At 45.8% G+C, this 21,945-nt stretch overlaps 1 protein-coding gene across 4 annotated transcripts in view; it reads right to left on the bottom strand.

Moving 5' to 3' along the window:
* LOC137352068 (probable G-protein coupled receptor 153) overlaps positions 1-21,945 on the bottom strand; it is a 117,955-nt gene that overhangs the window by 38,895 nt on the left and 57,115 nt on the right. For 3 of the 4 annotated variants that reach the window (XM_068017122.1, XM_068017120.1, XM_068017121.1), the window contains exons 2-3: positions 13,331-13,374; positions 10,781-11,320 (exon numbers count right to left, since the gene is read on the bottom strand). In XM_068017122.1, the coding sequence (XP_067873223.1) occupies positions 10,781-11,166 (386 nt within the window). In that variant the 5' untranslated portion in view covers positions 11,167-11,320; positions 13,331-13,374. Of the gene's footprint in view, positions 1-10,780; positions 11,321-13,330; positions 13,375-20,916; positions 20,940-21,945 lie in introns of those variants that run through there. The other variant, XM_068017123.1, reaches the window with a different exon arrangement.

The following is a 21,945-nucleotide window of genomic DNA, read 5'->3' as shown; positions in this document are numbered from 1 at the left end:
TTGTCAAGGATAATTCGGGATGGGCAACAAATGCTGGCCTTGCCAGTGATGCCCACATTCCATGAAAGTATTTTTAAAAATCACTGACGAGAAGCAGTGCAAAGCATCTCACTGCCCCAGCCAAACAGGTAGATCAAACCATACCTATCATCGTCATCCTACGTCTGCAGAGGCCACTGAGGGAGAACTATCACTACAAAGACTGCAACAGTTCGAGGAGAAGAGTCAACACCAGTTGCTCAGAGCAATAGGGATGGGCAATAAATACAAACCATGTCCCAGCCACAAGGAAGGAACATATGCTGGACCACCTGTTTGAAATTTCTAGAAGTAGTTGAACTAAGGTGTGTCAGGCAGGGTGAGCAATACTCTATGGGCGGCAGGAGCTGGGCAAGAAGGAATCATAGATTAAGAGGAGGGAGATGAAGCAAAACTTCCTCAATAGTTCACCTGCCCAAAACCATGAGTAGCTGAGCCATACGGACCAAAAACAATATCTTGCATTTATATAGCGCCTTTAATATAGAAAAATATCTCATGGCACTTAGGAGCCAATCAGACAAAAACTGACACCAGGCCAAAGAAGGAGACATTAAGCCAGCTGACCAAAAGTTTGGTCAAAGAGGTAGGTTTTAAGAAGTGTCATAAAAGGAGCAGGGAGAAGTGAAGTGGAGAGACAGGGAGGTTCAGGGAGGGAATTCCAGAGCTGAGACAGCTGAGTTAGAAGCCAGAGTTGGAGGAATGCAGAATTCTTGGATGATGGTCGACTGGAGGAGGTTACAGATATAACAAGGGGTGATGCCATGGAGGGATTTGAACAGGAGGATGAAAATGTTTTAACTGAGCCATTAGTGTTCTGGGAGCCAATGTAGATCAGTGAGCACATGATGGGTGAGCGAGACTTGGTGCGAGTTAGGGCAGTAGAGGTTTGGATAAGCTCAGGATTATGGAGGGTCAGAGGTGGGAGGTCAGCCTGGAGAGCATTGGAATAGTCAAGTCCAGAGGAAATAAATGCAAGAATGACAGTTTCAGTGGAAGATGAGCTGAGACGGGGTGGGGGTAGTGAAGACAGATAATGTTATGGAAGTGGAAGTCGGCAGCCTTAATGAAGGGGATTTGGGGTTCAGAGCTTAACTCAGGGTCAAATAGGAGGCCAAGGTTGCGAACAGTGTGATTCAGCCTGAGATACTGGCAAGGGATGGAATCAGTGGGGAGGGAAGGGAGCAAACAGAGTTTGTGGTGGTGGCTGAAGACACCGACTGGATTGGGACTTCACAATGTTTAATTGAAGGAAATAGTGTCCCAACCAGGCCTGGCTACCGGCCATGAATTCTGACAGCACAGAGGCAGTGGAGAGTTTGTGGTCAGGCAGAATGTGAGTAGTCAGTGGACATGTGGAACCTGAAGCTCTCTCTTCAGATGATGTCACCAAGGGGAAACATATAGATGAAAACGAGAAGGGCGACTCCAGAGGTAAAGGTGTGGAGGTGGGGGATAAGCCACTGCAGGAGATTCTCTGGTTACAGCTGGATAGAGTAAGAGTGGAACAAGTGAGGGTCGCTCCACTCAACTGGATGACAGAGAAGAGGCATTGGAGGAGGATGGTGTGGATGACAGTAACAAAGGCTGCAGACAGATCGAAAAGAATGAGGAGAAATAGTACGCCATGGTCAGAGTCACAGAGATTACCTTTTGTGATTGACAAGGGACATTTCAGTGCTGAGGCAGGGGCAGAAACCTAATTGGAAAGGTTCAAACATGAAGCTGTGGGAAAGATAGCCACAGATTTTTGGAAGGTGACAGCACATTCAAGGATTTTGATGAGGAAAGGGAGGGTAGAAATCGGGAGGCAGTTTGCAAGGACAAAATGGTTACTGGTGGGCTATTTGAGCAGTGGGGTGATGGCAGAAGATATGAAAGGGAGCTGAAAGTACCTGTGGAATGGGGAAAATTTACAATACCAGCTAGCATGGGGGCCAGAAAGGAAAGTTAGGTGGTCAGCAGTTTACTGGGAATAGAGTCGTGAGAGAAGGTGTTGGGTCTCCTGGACAAGATGAGCTTATTGTTGAAGTTGAGGTTGAAGGAGTCAGTGGAGAGGGGTTTATGTAGATGGTTAGTATTAGGAAAAGAAGCCGGGGTTTACCTTTACATTCCAAGATAATTCTGCTGTGACAAACGTTTTGGCAGAGAGAGAAGGCCCGATAGTGCTTATTAGCACTGGAGTGCTGACTTGGGGCTGCATTAGAGTGCTAAAGTGGGAGTTTTGTGACTGAGGGAGTTCGGTGAGGAGGGAGCGAGGAGCTCCTTTCATTTCCTACCTGTTCTCAAAGAGCGTGAGGGGAGCCGAGAGTTTCCAAAGAGCACAGCTGACTGGTGAGCTTAAAGTCGTGGTTTGCTCCTCTTGCTGCATGTGGGAATCCTGGGACATTTCCAGTCCCTGGGACTAGCATGTGTGCAGGAAGTGTGTCCAGCTGCAGCTCCTGGAAGCTCGGGTTTCAGAGCTGGAATGGCGGCTGGAAACATTGTGGAGCATCCGCGGGTCTGAGAGCATCGTGGATAGCAAGTTTAGAGAGGTGGTTACGCCGCAGCTGAAGGAGTTGAGGAAGGAAGGGAATGGGTGACCACCAGGCAGTCCTAGAGAAACAGGCAGATAGTTCAGGAGTCCCCTGGGGTCCTGCTTGCAAATCGGTATTCCATTTTGGAGGCTGATGAGGCTGGCTCCTCCAGGAAGTGTGGACAGAGCCAAGCTCCTGGCACCAGGGGCGGCACAGTGGCGCAGTGGTTAGCACCGCAGCCTCACAGCTCCAGGGACCTGGGTTCGATTCTGGGTACTGCCTGTGCGGAGTTTGCAAGTTCTCCCTGTGTCTGCGTGGGTTTTCTCCGGGTGCTCCGCTTTCCTCCCACATCCAAAGACTTGCAGGTGATAGGTAAATTGGCTGTTATAAATTGCCCCTAGTGTAGATAGGGAATATGGGATTACTGTAGGGTTAGCATAAATGGGTGGTTGTTGGTCGGCACAGACTCGGTGGGCCGAAGGGCCTGTTTCAGTGCTGTATCTCTAAATAAAAATAAATAAAAATAAATAAATAAAAAATACCACAAGCAGCCTGTCTGTACAGGAAGGGGGAAAGAGAGGAAGAGCAATAGTAATAGGGGATTCTATAGTCAGGGGAACAGATAGGCGCTACTGTGGCCGTCAATGTGACTCCAGGATGGTGTGTTGCCTCCCTGGTGCCAGGGTCCGGGATGTCACTGAACGGCTGCAGGGCATCCTGAAGGGGGAGGGTGATAAGGCAGAGGTCATGGTACATGTTGGTACTAATGACATAGGTAGAAAGAGGGATGAGATCATGCATCAAGTTAGGCAGTAGACTAAAAAGCAGGACCTCTCAGGTTGTAATCTCTGGATTACGCCCAGTGCCACGTGCTAGCGAGTATAGAAATAGGAGAATAGCTCAGATGAATGCGTGGCTTAAGAGTTGGTGCAGGAGGGAGGGTTTTAGATTCCTGGACCATTGGGACCTTTTCTGGGGGAGGTGGGACCTGTACAAGCAGGACCGTCTACATCTGAACCAGAGGAGGACTAACATCCTTGCTGGTGGGTTTGCTAGTGCTGTTGGGAGGAGTTTAAACTAATTTGGCAGGGGGAGGGGATGCAGACTCCTAGCAGAATAGGGACACAGCTAAACACAGGAAAGCAAACAAGTCAGAGGGAATACAGCGGAAGTAAGTTTCAAGGGAGTAAGACCAGGATGGATGGCCTCTACTTTAATGCCAGGAGTATTACAGGTAAAACGAATGAGTTAAGGGCAAGGATTGACACGTGGAATTGTGATATAGTAGCCATCACGGAGACATGGTTGAGGGAGGGGCAGGATTGGCAGCTCAAGATCCCGGGATATAGAATCTTCAAGCAAGACAGAGGAGGGGGTAAAAGAGGAGGGGGCATTGCAATATTAGTTAAGGAGTCAGTTACCGCAGTAAGGAGAGATGATATCTTGGAGGGGGCATCAAATTAAGCTTTATGGGTAGAGTTTAGGAAAAAAAAAGGACAGCCACATTGCTAGGTGATTATTATAGACCCCCAGATAGTCAGCGGGAAATTGAGGAGCAAATATGTGCGCAATTCGCAGAGGTGTGTAAAAATAATAGGGTAATTATATTAGGTGATTTCAACTTTCCCAACATTAATTGGGATCGTCATCGTGTTAAGGGTTTAGATGGAGTGGAGTTCTTAAAATGTATACAGGAGAACTTTTTAGCTCAATATGTAGCGGATCCAACAAGGGAGGGTGCAGTGCTGGACCTAATTCTGGGGAATGAAGCCGGACAGGTGGTTGATGTGTTGGTGGGGGCGCATTTTGGTGATAGCGACCAAAACATGGCACAATTTAAGCATGTTATGGAGAAAGAAATAGACAAGTTGCAAAAAAAGGTTTTGAATTGGGGGAGAGCGAATTTTAGTAAAATAAGGCAGGATCTGGCCAAGGTAGACTGGAAAGAGTTACTTGTTGGGAAATCTACAGAAGAGCAGTGGGGGCCATTCAAAAAGGAAATGGGGAGGGTACAGGCCCAACATGTTCACTCTAGGTTAATAGATCGGAGCAACAAGCCCAGAGAACCATGGATGACCAGAAACATTCAGGGTACGATGGGAAAGAAAAGAGAGGCTTTTAGCAAATACAAGGAGAGCAAATCAATGGAAGCATTAGTGGAGTACAGAAAGTGTAGGATGGAGCTTAAGAAAGCAATTAGGAGAGCAAAGAGGGGATATGAGAAAGCTCTGGCTGGTAAAAGTAGGGAAAATCCCAAGATATTCCATAAGTATATCAATGGGAAGAGGATAACCAGGGAAAGAGTAGGACCCATTAGGGACCAAAGGGGAAATCTGTGGGTGGAGCCAGGAGGACATTGATAGGGTGTTGAACGAATACTTCACATCTGTCTTCACCCAAGAGAATGAGGATGTAGATATGGAACTGAGAGAGAGAGACTGTGAAGTTCTTGAGCAAATTGTCATAGGGAGTGACAAGGTATTGGAGGTTTTGGCAGGCTTAAAAGTGGACAAATTTCCAGGTCCAGACGATTTGTGTCCCAGGATGCTGTGGGAGGCAAAGGTGGAGATTGCAGGGGCTCTGACCCAAATTTTTAATTCCTCTCTGGCCATGGGGGAGGTGCCAGAGGACTGGAGAACAGCTAATGTGGGCCCACTATTTAAGAAAAGGTTGTAGAGATAAGCCAGGCGACTACAGACCAGTGAGTCTCACGTTAGTGGTAGGGAAACTATTGGAGAAAATTCTGAAGGAGACAATCTATCTCCACTTGGAGAGGCAAAATTTGATTAGGAATAGTCAGCATGGCTTTGTCAGAGGGAGGTCATGCCTAACAAATTTGATTGAATTTTTTGAGCATGTGACCAGGTGTGTAGATGAGGGTAGTGCAGTTGATGTAGTTTACATGGATTTCAGCAAAGCCTTTGACAAGGTCCCACATGGGAGACTTATCAAGAAAGCAAATGCACATGGGATACAGGGTAACTTGATAAGGTGGATTCAAAATTGGCTTAGCTGTAGGAGACAGAGAGTGATGACAGACGGCTGTTTTAGTGACTGGAAGCCAGTGTCCAGTGGCGTACCACAGGGATCTATGCTGGGTCCCCTATTGTTTGACATTTATATAAACGACATAGATGACTATGTGGGGGGTAGGATCAGTAAGTTCGCGGATGACACAAAGATTGGCCGAGTGGTTAACAGTGAGGTGGAGTGTCTTGGGTTACAGGAAGATATTGACGGGATGGTCAAATGGGCAGAAACGTGGCAGATGGAATTTAACCCTGAAAAGTGTGAGATGATACACGTTGGAAGGAGTAATGTGACATGGAAGTATTCAATGAATGGCCTAACGCTGGGAAGTTCCGAGGAACAAAGGGACCTTGGCGTGTTTGTCCATAGATCTCTGAAGGCAGGAAGGCAGGTTAATAGGGTGGTGAAAAAGGCATATGGGACACTTGCCTTTATCAATAGAGGCATAGATTACAAAAGCAGGGAGGTCATGTCGGAGTTGTACAGAACTTTGGTAAGGCCACAGCTGGAGTACTGTGTGCAATTCTGGTCGCCACATTATTCGAAGGATGTGATTGCACTGAAGGGGGTGCAGAGGTGATACACCAGGATGTTGCCTGGGATGGAACATTTAAGCTATGAAGAGAGGTTGAATAGGCTTGGGTTGTTTTCGCTGGAGCAGAGAAGACTGAGGGGTGACCTGATCGAGGTGTACAAGATTATGAAGGGCATGGACAGGGTGGATAGGGAGCAGCTGTTCCCTTAGTTTAAGGGTCAGTTATGAGGGGTCACAAGTTTAAGGTGAGGGGCGGGAGGTTTAAGGAAGAACATTTTTTACCCAGAGGGTGGTGACGGTCTGGAATGCCCTGACTGGGAGGGTGGTAGAGGCAGGTTGCCTCACATCCTTTAAAAAAGTACCTGGATGAGCACTTGGCACATTATAACATTCAAGGCTATGGGCCAAGTGCTGGCAAATGGATTAGGGAGACAGGTCAGGTGTCTTTAACACATCGGTGCAGACTCGATGGGCCGAAGGGCCTCTTCTGCACTGTATTATTCTGTGATGTGTTTATGTCAGATCTGACGTCAAAGGGTTAAACCAGTTGTGCGCCATGCATGTTCAAGTCTGTGCCTCTTGGCCTTAAAGGAGTAGAGATGGGGGCCATACTGAGGAAACGATGAGTATGGGAGCGAGTAAGCTTTTACTGGGGACTGGGGGGGGGGGGGGGGGGAGATTGGGATTGTGCAGATCAATAGCCGCAGAAGTATTGTGGTGAATTGAGGACTAAAGGCTAGACTGTTGGAAGTTTGGAAGTACCTTGGGAAAGATTTATTTTCTGGGATGAACACAAATGGAAGTGGGTTTGGAAAAGGGATGTACGTGGCAAGGTATACAGTAAGTGATTAGAGATGGCCTTGTCTATGAATGAGACAATGGGACTAGAAAGGCCACATAATATGGCAATGTCAAGGATGTTGCTGTGAATATGAGTGAGAATTTGAATGGAGGAAGAGCTTAAGGGAGGGCAGTGAATTCATAGGAGAGAGAGAAAGGTGAGTTGAGGTGGAGGTTGAAATTACAGGAGCGTGAAAAATTACTGGGTGCAGAGGCTAAAGAAGGAAAGGCATGAGGATATCTCGGTGATAAATGGTAGGGTTTGGGGGGGGAGAGGGGGGTGGGTGGAAAAGAACAAAGATTAGAAAGGAGATTCAAGAGGATGTAGAGGAACAGACCAAGGTGACATTTGGTGATAAGGGCCAGACTGCCATCATGCATTTGGGGCTGGGCAGGTGGTGGAAGGTGTAGCCAAGTGAAGAGCAAGAAGTTATCACCCAGAAGTCAAGTTTCCATTCAGGCCATGATCTATAATAAGCTCATGAGTGGCAAGAGTCTTGTTTGCAAGTGAACAGACAAAGAAGACCTTAGGGTTAATTTGTCTGCTCAGTGTTGAGTTGGAAGCCAGATCAGGAATGGGTATAATAGAGAATATATATTTATATATTACATACACACAGGCACACACACACACACACATGATATATACACACACACGTGCATGCATGTAGACACCAACAGGCTTTTCTGTGACACTCCCCATGTTTGAATAACCTGTTGAAAATCACTGTGTTGGCTCACATATGAGGTATGGTCATTTTGAGTGGACGATTAGCACCGGTGGAACTTTACCCAGGCAAGGAATCATAGCCTTGAGGAGAGGTGCAGAGAAAATTAGCAAACAAATTGGGGACACACAGTGGTTGTGAGTTGCAGGTTCCTAATGAGGCTCATGTTTACATACACAAAAACCTACTTAGTATCTACTTTTCTCTAAGTGCTGGCCTAGTCCCTACATAAAACTCTTCAAGTGTTGTTAATAACTTTATGTTAGCTTTGTTCTCCTGTGTTTAGCATTTCAAGACACTGAATTAATTATTCATTACCATGTGCCTCAGGGTTGAATAAAATATTCATGGTTGGCTCCTCCCACCCATACAAATTAAAATGCAAATTATTCAGACACACTCCTTGTTCTATTATTCATAAGCCAGATTAGCAATTAAATATGGGTGCGCTGTACCTCAGCTGTTAATGAGCAGACACGTAACAGCTCAGCTGCAAGCTAACTCTTGGGGGAAGCAACAACACATAAACCTCACATGTGTGGGAAAGGTGCTATGTTCTGACAAGGCTGGTATGACAATCAGCTGGCAAGGATGGAAGGTAAATGCTGCCATGAAGTATGGATAGGGTTGCCAACTCCAATTGAACATATTCCTGGAAGTTTCATCACAAGGCCTCCCTCCTTCCTCCAACAGTCTTGTATACTCAAAACAGTCTTCCATCTCCTTCCCCCAACCATTTCTACAACTAATAAACAAAAGTGTTCAAAGAATGAAAAAAAAAAACATTTTTATAATGCCCCTAATGAATGTTCTGCTGGGTTTGGCAGTGTTGAGGATATTAAATTTTCAATTCCTAGAACCTCCAGGGCAATCCTGGAGGGTTGGCAAACCAAAGTCTGGGTCAGAAAGTGAGAACTTAAAATGGCCAAAGGAAAGAGCAGCACAAAATGGTGGTTGATATAAGAACTCTGACGATTTCCAGAGTGTTTTCTGTGCTACGGCCAGCAGAATGAAGAAGCAGGGATGTATCATGGGGTATGACAAGGAGGCAGTGATTAGACAGTTGGATTTTGAAGCAGACTTTTTTGTTTTAATTCATTCTCAGGCTGTGGAAATTGCCAGCAAGGCTAGTATTTATTGCCCATCCCAGCTGCACTTGAAAAGATAGTGATAGGCCTATGTCTTAAACTGCTGCAGTCTGTTCTTTATAACAATCTGACACAACTGAATAGTTGCTGGGCCAATTCCCAGGGCAGTTAAGAGCCAACCATGTTGGTGTGGGACTGGAGTCACAGAGAGGAAATCAGGTTTCCTTCCCTAAAATAAAAAATAGTAAACCAGTTGGGATTTTATCTTTTGGATTTCCAGAAGCTTAAAATGGAATTCAAATTCCCAGACTAACCACCATAGCTTTGGTCACTGGACGTCAATGAATCAGAAGCTCATTTTACAGGTCTCCCAACTTTCATTTCCATTTTCATCTTACACTCACAATCCCTATCCCACCAAAAGCTCCGACATGAGTTCGTCAGTTGAGGAAGGGACTCACGTTCAGTGGGGTCCAGTCCAACCACCAGATAAATAATTTCCCCAGGGGAAAAAACAGCAGGAGTTGGAACATTCTGTCCACCAGACTAATGGAAGAGAAATGGGCACTCCCACTATGGTCAGCCCTTGATCAAGAAATGGCCATGGGCAACTTTCACTTCTTTTCAACGCTGATTTATTGCATCAAGTGAACAGAAATGTCCTCTATATGAAACATTGTGTGGAATACTGCTTAAAGAATTATCTGACTGGTACCTCACTTGGGACGAGAATATAATGTTAGGTCTGCAATCTGCTAGTGGAATGGCATAGAATTTGGCCACATACATTACAGACTTCGCATCACAAACTAAAATAAATGCTCAGTTGCTACAGAAACAAGTTGCATCCACAACACAGTCATAGTTGAAGAACAAAGCTAGTACTAAAATGGAGATAGCTCCCACAGTGAAGTTAAGTACCCATCTTTGGGGATATTTTAGCAATTAGAATCGACTAAATTGGATAGGCTTAAATGAACAAGGCCCTTTAATCTACCTCAATCTCATCCTTTCCAAAACACATGCACTGCCATTTTCCTGTTGCAACTTGAACACTCCCCTCCAAACAGACTGTGACACAAATTAAGATCTTCTCCAAACGATGACATTCCCTCAGTACTACACCGGAGTATTAAACTCGATTCTGCAGTCAAGCCCTCATTTGGGACTCAAACCCAGAGATGAACTGATAAGCTCCCCTTTATAGTATATTATTGACAGATAGCTACGTACAGCAATAACAAGAGAGGGAGTGGGATAGAAATTCTGTTTTGGTGCTTGGTAACCTGTGATTTTCTGCCCAGTCACTTTAATGGGCTGGCAAGTACAGGTTTGGAATTTGACATATATAGACACTGAATAATAGCAAATAAATAATAAATTGGATAAAGTTAGATCTATGTATTACATTAGAATGTAGTCTACTTTTTTTTTAAATAATAACCCAGGGATTTGAGAGGGAATTAGATAACCCTTAAAAGGAAGAGTATTTAAAGCAAGTAAAAACTCCAACTCACTATTTACAGCACTGTGGGAGAACTCTCACTGCACAGACTGCAGAGGTTCAAGAAACATGGAGTACTCAGAAAGCTCAAACTTGAAACATAGCCATTTGAGTGCAATATCAGGAAGCCAGTCCCTGTGGATCTGAATCCCAGCATGTGTCAGCATCTTCCGGAGAAATGGGGAAAAGATTACAGGGGATAACATGCATTTTGGTGACTCACGGGATCCCTTACTCCAAGTTCAAGGAACTACTTTGCAGTTAATTCACTGCCCAGAGATCCATCATATGATAAGGTGCAGAACGAGCTACGTAGAGGCACATAGGCCAGGAATTTCCTTGGAACTTCTGCCACTCCACTGCTCTAACTCCAGTGGACAGAGATCCCTCATGTACAGGATTTCGAGCAAAGTCAGGGAAAGCGCAGAGCAGCTAAAGCCATGAGGAAGCCCCTTGGCCACAGTCACTGATATTCTACGCATCCTCTCCCACTCCCTTACCTGTAATTCACTGGCCACCGCACCATCCACATACGGTGATAGGACAGAGAGGTCACAGAGAAGCAAGTCACCAGGGTCAGTGTGTAGAAAGTGGAGACAAACACTTTGCACAGCCCCTCGTTCCATTCATAGTCCGAGTGTTGCCTCCTAAGCTGGATGACTGAGTACATGGTGATGGGGATGCCTACGTTAAGAATGTGTGTCCCGGCCAGGGTGCAGATGAGGAATTCCAGTGGTTTCCATTTCTTCTGCTTGGCACTGATGCTCAGGATCCCCCAGGTGTTGGCCAGCAGAGACACTCCCGAACAGATCAGCCAAGCCAACGCATTGTTGTACAAGCTCTGCTCATCTGTGTTCTCACTCATGGCGGATCGTGGAACTCCCATTGCATGGGACCTGTCGCAGATTGTGAGCAAGTCTGCTGGCGAGCAAAGGCATCCTAGGATTGAATCTGTTCCAGCGAGAAGATAGTCAATGGAGCCCCGAGCCTCTTCATCCCACACGTAGGAATGCTGCACAGAAATGTTATATCACCATCACCTGAGCATTAAAAAAAAAAGTATTAAAAATGACACAGAGTCATTGAATGGTGGAACAGGCTCGTGGGGCTGAATGGCCTAATCTTGTTCCCATGAGTTTTCCTCAAAGCCTTAATGAGTAGAAGGCACCGTCTGATGTTGCATGAACACATATCTTGATCCCCAGTCTGTGCTGATTTGGCTAATTTCAGTGGGAGCACTATAATTGGCTTCAGTGCCCCTGGAGGATAGGGAGAAATATTAGCCACTCCTGATTGCCGACTGACTCTCCTTGCCCCTCATTGCACACGTGTGTGTGTGCGTGTGCATGTGTGCTGTTTGTGTATGTTATGTTTCTGTATATGTGCATGTCTGAGTATTTGTGTGTGTGTGTTATGCTTGTGTATGAGTGTATGTTATTTGTGTGTGTGTGTTTGTGTGTATATGTGTATGTGTGTGCTCATTGACTAAAGACAGGATCAGGCTCAACTCTGATGCTCTCCGTGGTCGAATAGTCTGCTCATACTTGCCGGGCATGTTCAACCCTGAAAAATGGGAATGATGGGAGAGGGGCGGGAGGGGTTTTCTGACCCAGTGGAACCATATTCAAATAAAGGAAAACCCAACCGACAATTACACAGTGCCTTATCAAATCTCAGAAATGCCATTGCAGGCTTCTGACAACGAATTACTTTGAAAATAATTGTTGTCACGTAGATGAATTCACAGATATTTTGTGAGGTTTTGCTGTGCACAATCAGATGAATTAATCTATTCCTGTTTGGTGTGAATTGAGTGAGGAATTCTGGTCGGACACTGAAAGAACTCCCTGCTCTCCAACTACTGATGTCAGGTCCCTAACAATCCCTGGCCCTTCCTGCTCTAGTTCTAGAGAGACATCACCAGATAGACTTGGACAGACAGGGTTTTGGGTCAGGACTTAGACAGACTGGGTCCTGGCCTACCTTTGCACTTTCTGGGTTGGCCTGTTAGGGGCAGAGACTCCACCTACATGGGTACCGGTGTAGGACAGGGTGGTACCTGGAGCAAGGACTCTGTACATTGGAAGTAACTGCGTCATGAGCCCTTGATGGGATCCTATGTATGAGTGCTGGAGGTTGGTCTGATCACACCGTCTGTGGGCAGAAATGGGGCCCAACTATGGCTCCAGGTTGGATGTAGGCTCAATGCAGAAAAAAACTCACAACATTTAAAAATTTTCATTCAATCCCATATCGTCCCCAACACTTCACAATCCTCACTCCCACCCGACCCGATACTCCCTCCCCTCCCCATCCCCTCCCTCCCCCCGCCACCCTCACCCGACCCTCCACTCCCTACTCCCACCTGACTCTCCCCCCCCCATCCTACACTCCCCCATGTGACTCTTCTCTTCCCCTCCCCACCCGACTCTTCACCCCCATCCCCGACACCAACCCACCCGATCAGATTCTCACTCCCCTCCCCACCCAACCCGGCACTCCCCTCCCCACCCCCACCTGACTCTACCCCCCCACCCGATACTCCCCCTCCCCACCCCCACCCGACCAGATACTCCCTCCCCTCCCCACCCATCATCCGACCCATCTCTCCCCCCCACCCCCATCCAACACTTCCTCCCTCACCCCCACCAGACATCCCCACCCACACCCGACACTCCCCCCCCCCACCCAATACTCCTCCTCCCCCACCATCCGACCCGCCCTTCACTCTGAGCTGACAGTCCTCATCCAGACTCGCCATGCTTTTCAACCCTCTATAGGCCTTTTGCCAAAGTAACATATCACTCCCCCCTCTAACACCCACCCCCCCAGCTTCTCCCAATCCCAGAAATTTCAGCAGGGTCAGCAACTGAAAGTGGAATTTGCGTTTAACACCGCACCCGAAGAAAGGTACTGGGTTCCGCCTAGACTGACTGCTCAAGTCATACAATGGATCCTAAAGCCGTTCTCTCCTGAGTCAATGCCTGCCGGTGAGGCAGGGGAAGAAAACTGAATGCAAACTATATAAAGCCAATCAGCACAGCTCCTACCTGCTTCTGAGAGAAAACGTTTTCATTCTGCTCAAGCGGCCGAACTAGGGAAAAAAAAAAGAGAAAAAGAAAATTCTATGTAGAAATCATTTCAGGAAAAGAAACCCAGATATCAAGTCTCCTGCTGCAGGAAGCTCAATCCAGCAGCCTACCCGAAGGCAGAGCTGCCAGCCAATTCCTAAAATAAAACCATAGCTAAAGAAAGAAGATGTACAGCATTAATATCTGAATTCTAGACTCACGCTGCATGTTTATTCAACATCACAGTCTCAAAGCAGAAATTAGCCTCTGTCAATTTTACACACACTTACCTCTCCTAGACAGACACATTGCATTGGGAACTGGTTGGGAATGCTGTCTGAAACAGAGGATGGGGTTGTTCAATCTCCAAGAACAGTTTGTGAAAAAGATAAAACATTAATGCAGGCTGGTCCCTGCAGAGAGAGTGTTTCCATGGTCACGTATGCGTTAGGGGTGATGCAAAACAAAGCATTAGAATCCAGTCTTAACTTCCTCTTCCTATGAGTGCCTAAATTAGAGTCATAGAGTTATACGACACAGAAACAGGCCCTTAGGCCCATCGTGTACGTTCCGGCCATCAAACACTAATCCCAATTTCCAGCACTTGGCCCGTAGCCTTGTATGCTATGGCGTTTCAAGTGCTCATCTAAATACTTCTTAAATGTTAAGAGTGTTCCTGCCTCTACCACCCCTTCAGGCAGTGCGTTCCAGATTCCAACCACCCACTGGGTGAAAAATCTTTCCTCAAATCCTCTCTAAACCTCCTGCCCTTTACTTTAAATCTATCCCCCATGGCTATTGAGACCTCCGCTAAGGGAAAAAGTTTATTCCCATCTATGCCCCTCATAATTTTGTATACCTCAATCAGGTCCCCCCTCAGCCTTCTCTGCTCTAAGGAAAACAACCCTAGCCTATCCAGTCTCACTTCATAGCTGAAATGCTCCAGCCCAGGCAATATCCTGGTGAATCTCCTCTGCACCCTCTCCAGTGCAATCACATCCTTGTCACATTCCTATCTTTGCCACAAGTTTTGCTGTGTTTTTCATACTCACAGTGCCAACTGTTGCCTTTCATAGACTAGAATGTCATTAGGCCCAACAAGCTGATCAATTTATTATAGATCAGCCCATCCAACCCTCTCCACACCTTAGCCCTCAATCCATTACCTCTCAAGAAAGAACTTGCATTTATATAGCACCTTGCACAACCTCAGGACGCTCCTAAACGTGTTACAGCCAATGAAGTACTTTTGAAGTGTAGTCACTGTCGTGATGTAGGAAATGCAACAGCCAACTTGTGCAAAACAAGCTCCCACAAACAGCAATGTGACAATGACCAAATAACCTGTTTCAGTGAGGGATAAATATTGGCCTGGGAGAACTCACCTGTTCTTCCTCAAAATTGTGCCACGGGATCTTTAACATCCACTTGAGACGGCAGACATGGCCTAGCTTTAACGTCTCACCCAAAAGACGACACCTCCAATAGTGCAGCACTCCCACCGTACTGCACTGGGGTGTCAGCCTAGATTTTGTGTTCAAGTCTCTGGAGTTGGACTTCCAATTGCCTCTTTATACACTCTGCTTCAATGTCCTATTCTGGTAAATTATTCCACATTTCTACCAAACTCTGTAAAAAGGAAACTTGAAACTGATTTCTCTGGTTAAAGATAACTTCCTTTTTTAAGTTTGTGTTTTCTGAATTTTGAACTGCTTACCGCAGTGAATAATTTGTCAACATTTGCTTTGCCAACTTTATTTTTTCATTTGTCCACAGGATGCAGGTTTACATTGGCAAGGGTACATTTATTGCCCATCCCTTAACATTATCACAGAGGGAAGGTTATTGAAGCAGCTGAAGATGTTTGGAAGCTTCCCTGAGGAGCCCCTCCAGTGAAATCTTGGGGCTGTGATGACTGGCTTACGACACCACAACCAAATCGCTCTTTGTCTCAGGTATGACTCTAGTCACTGAAGGGCTTTCTCTTTGACCCCTATTGACTTCATCTTTGCTAGGTCTCATTTGTGCCATACTTGGTTGAATACTGCCTTGGTGTCAATGGTTACTACCCTCACTAATCCGCTGGCATTCACTTCTTGCGTTTATGTCTGGATCAATGTTGTCATGAGGTCTGGAGCCAAGTGGTTCTGGTGCAACATTGGTGAGCAGATTGTTGAAAGGTAGACGTTGCCTGATGACACTATTGATGATGTTCAGTGGGGTGAACAGAATTGGCTAGACACTGATATCTATGAAAGTAAGGACAGCAGAAGGAGGCTGATTGATCACCTACTTGACAGGTTTGGCTGCAGATGTTTACAAATACTTATCGCCTGCACTCAAGTGCTGGGTTCCACCATAGTTGAGGATGGGGATTTCAGGGAGCCTTCTCCTGTTAGTTAGCTAGTTGTCCACAAACAGTCTCAAATGGATATAATAGGCCTCAAGAATTTTGGGACCATTTAGCCCGTCTCTAACCTGCAGCTTTTGCTTTAGCGACAGGTAGCACTGCATATTAACTTCACTAGATTCATAACTTATTCCAAGGTATAAAAGCAAAATACTGCAGATGCTGGAAATCTGAAATAAAAACAGAAAGTCCTGGAAATACTCAGCAGGTCTGGCAGCATCTGTGGAGACAGAAACAGAGTTACCGTTTCAGGTCAGTGACCCTTCATCAGAACAGTTCTGTTGATGACCCACAGTACCCAGTTTGGGATTGTCAGATCAGTCCTTATTCTGTCCACAGTGTTAGTGCCACAGAACACAAATGGGTGGGGGGGGGGGGGGGGGGTTGGCGGGGAGAGGGGGCGGGGGTGGGTGTTGCTTTCAGAGTGTAGACAAAACTTCGGGCAAGATTTTGTCTTTTGGGTTGGGACCCGGATGTTCGGGGTCAAATAGGGGTCACGATCCTGCACTGTGTGGGAAAGTCACCCTGCAGTGATTTTCCCTGAATTGGCCAATTAATGGCCAGAGGGCGGGCTCACCATCCAATTAAGGATGGTGGGCGGGCTCTCGAAGCAGCAGGACCAATAGGAGGCCCTGCAGCTCAGAAGGAGCCGCAGCCTGCAGTTCTTGTAAGAGAGAGAGAGAGGGCACCTCCAACTTGAGACTCTCTCTCTGGAACTTTTACATTTTTTAAAATAAGAAAATGGCCACAGCTGCCAGGCCATCATTGTGAAGGGGGATCTCCCCCACAGCGTGGCCTGTAGCCACAGCTGTGACCAGGCAGGTGGGGAAGGCCTCAATGCCTGCCTGGAGTACTTGCCCACCCACCCCCCCCCCCTCCCGGGTCTGCCGCCTCCAGGCAAATGGGCTAGTTCCCAACGCCACAGGGGGTCCGCAGGCTGACTGGAATATTCCAGCTGGCCTGCTAATTGGCCTTAAGTAGCTATTTACTTACCTCTATAGGCTACCCAGGCCTTGCAGCCAAGTAGCCCTTCTGTTGCCGATCCCACCTCGGGGAAAATGGCCTGGGCCGGATGGTGCAAGCAAACTGGCCTACCAGCCAACGACACGAGTTTTCTCACCCACCCACCTCCGTACTTGCCTCTATATGGGGGCTAAAATCCTGCCCTATATGTTTGGCATTTCTGCCAGTGACCTATCCTGGCAGACGTGTCCGTGACAGTAAGGATGAGATCCAGTAGGTTGCTCCCTCAAGCTGGTTCCTTCACCACCCAATACAGGGCCAGCTGGCAGCTGTGTCCTTTGTCCCATGTAAAGTGGACAGAGTTTCTCACCTCCTGCCACAGGACATCACACAGCTACTGTGAGAAGCCTTTCGCCACATGGCTTGATGAAGATTAACCTGCTTAGTTAACAGGGATACCTAGAATTAAAGAATCATACATCACAGAAGGAGGCTATTCTGCCCATCATGCCAGTGCAGTTCTTTGAAAGAACTATCCAATTAGTCCCAGTCCCTTGCTGTTTGCCCATAGCCCCGCAAAACTTTCCTTTTCAAGCATTTATCCAACAGCCTGTTGAATGTTACTAGTGAATCTGCTTCCATTGCTTTGATCAGGCAATGCATTCCAGATACTTGCTGTGTGAATTACTAAACCATATCTCTTGCTGTCAAAGAGAACTCCTACAAACACTTTGCAAATCACTGGGCTTTACAGAGCAACCTGGCTGAATTGTATCCATTTCTAAACCACTGGAATTTAATCAACTGATTGGATAAATATTAGCATTTGTGAATAAAAAACCCTTCAAATTCCCAGTTTATTTCCCAGCGAGTGCAGTAAACAGCCAAGATAACAAATCAACAGGGCGAGCAGGCTATTAGAAATGTCCCCTGCACTTCGTGTCCAAGTAGCTCTTATCTATTCTTAAAGGGGTCAAATGGGTGACAGGGCTCCAGCTTCTGCCCCGGGACTTGAGCTCCCTGCAGAGGGATGCACTTGACAGGTCAGAGAATCAGGCTTAAGATATTGACACCTTCCTCCACAGAGGGTGCCATTCTTCTGATGGGATATTAAACTGATGCCCCTGCTCAGATGAATATTAAAGATCTCTCAGTATTATCCAAAGAAGGTCTCCCAATATCTTGGCCAACATTCCTCCCTCAACCAAAACCTCGTCTCATTGGTTGCTTCCGAGACCTTGCTGTGTGCAAAATGGCTGCCATGTTTCTCTACATAAAATGCTTTGCAATCTTTCTTGCTAATATACTAAAATGCTTATATAAGTGCAGGTATTTCTTCTTCCACACAGGTGATATAGCAAAAAACCATTACCAACTTACAGGATGCAAAATATGCTCAATACTGAAAGGTTCAAATTGATTAATTTAGCAACAGCTTTCAGTCTCCAGCATGATGGTACTTTATAATATATTTAATTTATTCACCTGCAGCCCCTTAACAAGCTTGATGCACCTTTTGACTTTGGACTCCCCACTCATAGGCAGGGTTGCCAACTCACCAGGATCTGTCCTGGAGTTGCCCGCAATTAAAAATCAATCTCCCGCACGCTTCTGCGGGCATCCTGGGAGAAAAGTCATACTGGCATTAAAGAATTTTCTTTGAATGGTTTTGCTTATTCATTATTCAAACATTGGAGCTAGGAAAAGAGGGCTGTTTGACAGCCAAGAATCATCCAATCGGGTGGTATGTTCACTTTCCAGTTGACCATTGGAAGACAAGTCCACTGCTCAGATGGACATGCAGGGCGACCAGTGACAGGACCCTGAGAGGTCATGTGATGAAACCTTCTGGAATGCATCCAATCAGATTTGGCGACCTTAGACATGGGGATGGCCTGGTTGTGGAGTGTTGCCTGAGCTGCAATTCTTTCTCCCTTTTCTGCTCTCCAGCAAAAAGGAGCAAAGGAATATTCTCAGAGGCATAGGTATCCCAGCAAGTGACAAGCGGTCTATTAATGTACACCTGTTGAGTAGAAATATTGGCCCTATAGTTTAATTCCTGCCTGTGGACAAGCGTCTGCCTTCACCAACATTGATTGAAAGCAGTAGCTCACTTTGTAGGGGAGTCACAAGTTCCCACCATTCTTTGATGCCGTGTGTTGCAGTATTCCTCAAACAAGACATTGGTTGGGATTATGGACTTTAAATGAACTGTTAGTGAGTCACCCATTAGCTCAACCAGTTACACCTGGTCACACCAACATTTCATGTGATAGATCGTGGCCCATGGTGGTGAGATTCCCCCAGCAAGTACAAAACAAAGAACAAGACAGTAATAACTTACTAGAACAAGGTACTTTGGAATAATTATAACAACTTAATTATAGTAATATTACATTGTTAATCAGAAAAATCAATGAAACAGAGCACAGCACCATCCGGTGTTAAAAAGGTCATTAAACAGCAATTACTTCAGGGAAGCAATTAATACAAATGAATGGTGTTCAAATACATATATTCAGGAATAAGACTGGAAATTTAACTCACTCTTTATGGTTTGAAAGTGTAGATTTCATTTTACATGCCCGCTGTTGTGTTGGAAAGTATGCAGTTCATTCTGGGGAGCAGACAACTTGCTCCTGGCCTGCCCTCCTTCTGCTTATTCTGGAGCCTGCAGTGATGCTTGCCTCTCTCAATTTCCCTATTTGTTACCTGGGGGAACTATCCATCTTTATATAACATAAGAATATAAGAAATAGGCCATTTGACCCCTCAAGCCTGCTCCACCATTCAATAAGATAATGGCTGATCTGATTGTGGCCTTAACTCCACTTTCCCACTGCCCCCACCATAACCCTCTACTCCCTTGTAGATCAGAAATCTGTCGAGATACATTGTCCTGGCCAATATTTGTTTCTCAAGCAACAGCTCCAAAACAGATTATCTGGTCATTATCACATTGGTGCTTGTGGGAGCTTTCTGTGTCCAACTTGGCTACCCCATGTTTGCTAGATTACAACAGCGACTACACTTCAAAAATAATTTATTGGCTGTAAAGTGCTTAGGGGTGTCTTGAGGATGTGAAAAGAGCTATATAAATGCGATTCTTTCTTTAATCCTTCAGTTTGTAACACTGTAATGGCGATGCCTGCTATTGTTACCTGTTCCACAAGATGGAGCCATATCATCTTTAAAACAAGGAGACAAGGTGGCCTTGTCATTCCGACTTGCTCCAGAGATGAATTCTCCCTCACCCTGTTACAAACAGTCAAGCTAAAAGACCATTGCCATTGTTACTGAGCCTGCAGCAGTACAGAGGGCCAGAATTTACTCCCAACACTTTGACCTGCTGCTGACCCTGCCGCAAGGAGTCATTTGAATAATCAGTGGTGGTCACTCAACCCACAGAGGCAGGGGATCTCAGCATGGCTTAAAATACAAAGGGTTCTAGAAGTCAGCCTCTTTTATAAAGAGGGCCTATTTCATCGGAAAAGCCTGCAGTCGTCTGGAGCTTTGCAGGTCTGGGTCATACCCTGGGACCACTCCCACTACTCCTGTGACCTGGACACTGGTATCTTCCCAGCATCCAGATTCCTCGGAGCAAAGGAGAAGGGAGCAGTGGGAAAATCCAGAGGTTAATGCATCGCACTGACGCTGCTCCTTCATGCCAGGCCTTCAATGTGGCAGACAGAACTACTCCCTGCTTCAACCCATGCGCCCAACAGAAATTCCCTGAGCAGCGACCCAGTGAGGGTGAAATTCATCCTGAACTGCAGTGCAAACATCATTGAAAAAGAAAATCAGGTGGTGTGACCTGCTTTTGTCTGTTCTCTCCTCCTTTTATGCTGGCATTCAGCCTCAGACCCGGAGGAAATCTGCCACCAGCTTTACTTTGGTGGTTGGAACAGTTCGCTTGAAATGCTAATGTATCAGGTTTGACAGATGGGATTGCAATTTCTTGATCAAGTGTGAAACCCAGTCTGGGAGACTTATGCAAAGGATGCCACAGTTTCAAAGCAGTACCATCTCACCTACCGATGTGTCAAGACTGCAAAGAGCTCTGTTTACTTGTTTACTTTGAAAGAAATGGCTACACACGAAAGAAGGCTCACAGTACAAAAACACAGTCCTGGCTGCAAGTTTTTAGTTCTGGTATCGGAGTCAGAAACTCCATAAACAAAATGGAACTCACATCATTGTGGCACAACATCACATCTTGAAGGTCTATGAAAGATGGAATTCAGTTATTCCATCCAGATTCCATCCAAGGAGCATTTAGTTGCCAATAGATTGTTGAAAGCTACCCGCTATGAATTGGCTATTAATTCCCTGTGAACAGATCCGGTTGATACAATGAGGTTTTGTGCTATTTACGATCAGTTTTTGCTTCTATATGTTATTTCAACTGTAAATAAATCTGACCTGATAGTTTAGCCTGTGTGCATTGGTCAGGTCATAGGGTGTTTTTTTAAGCCTTCAAAGGGGAAGTGGCAGTCATTCCATATATTCAGTATTGAGCGATTTCTCATAATGCGAGACTAATTATAAAACTGGCAGTTCACTAACTTATACATGGCAGAGAATAAAGTTATACTTTTCAAGTCATAAGAGACCCTGTCTGCTTACAGAAAGACAAATAAAGATTTTAACTCTAACAAATAAAGAGAAAAAACTGCAAATGCCAGAAATCTGAAATAAAACTAGAATTCTACAGCAAGTGTGTCAACAACTGTAAAGAGAAAGACTAAGTTCAAATGTAGGCCCCTCAACAACAACTTGCATTTATATAGCTTAACATAGTAAAACATCCCAAGGTGCTTCACAGAAGCATATCTAGACAGAACTTGACACTGAAAACCATCAGATATAATTCTACCACCGAGGACAAGGGCAGCAGGTGCATGGGAACACCAACTCTTCCAAGTGCCCCTCAAGTCACACACCATCCTGACTTGGAAATATATTTGCTGTTGCTTCAATGTCGCTGGGTCAAAAACCTGGGACTTCCTCCCTATCAGCACCATTGCAATGGCGACTGCAGTAGTTCAGGATATTGTTCATCATCATCTTCTCAAGGGCAATTAGAAATGGGCAATAAATGATGGCCTTACAGGTGATGCTCACATCCCGTGAATGAATCAATAATTTATTTTCATAAAGTTGGGAGCAGAAACAGATAGTCAATTAGACAGGGATTAATTAGATTAATAGCCAGCAGAGG

This window comes from Heterodontus francisci, chromosome 37 (assembly GCF_036365525.1).
Source record: "Heterodontus francisci isolate sHetFra1 chromosome 37, sHetFra1.hap1, whole genome shotgun sequence".
NCBI classification, from domain to species: Eukaryota; Metazoa; Chordata; class Chondrichthyes; order Heterodontiformes; family Heterodontidae; genus Heterodontus; species Heterodontus francisci.
The sequence above is the reverse complement of the archived record's forward strand: the minus strand, read 5'-3'. Positions and strand labels throughout refer to the sequence as shown.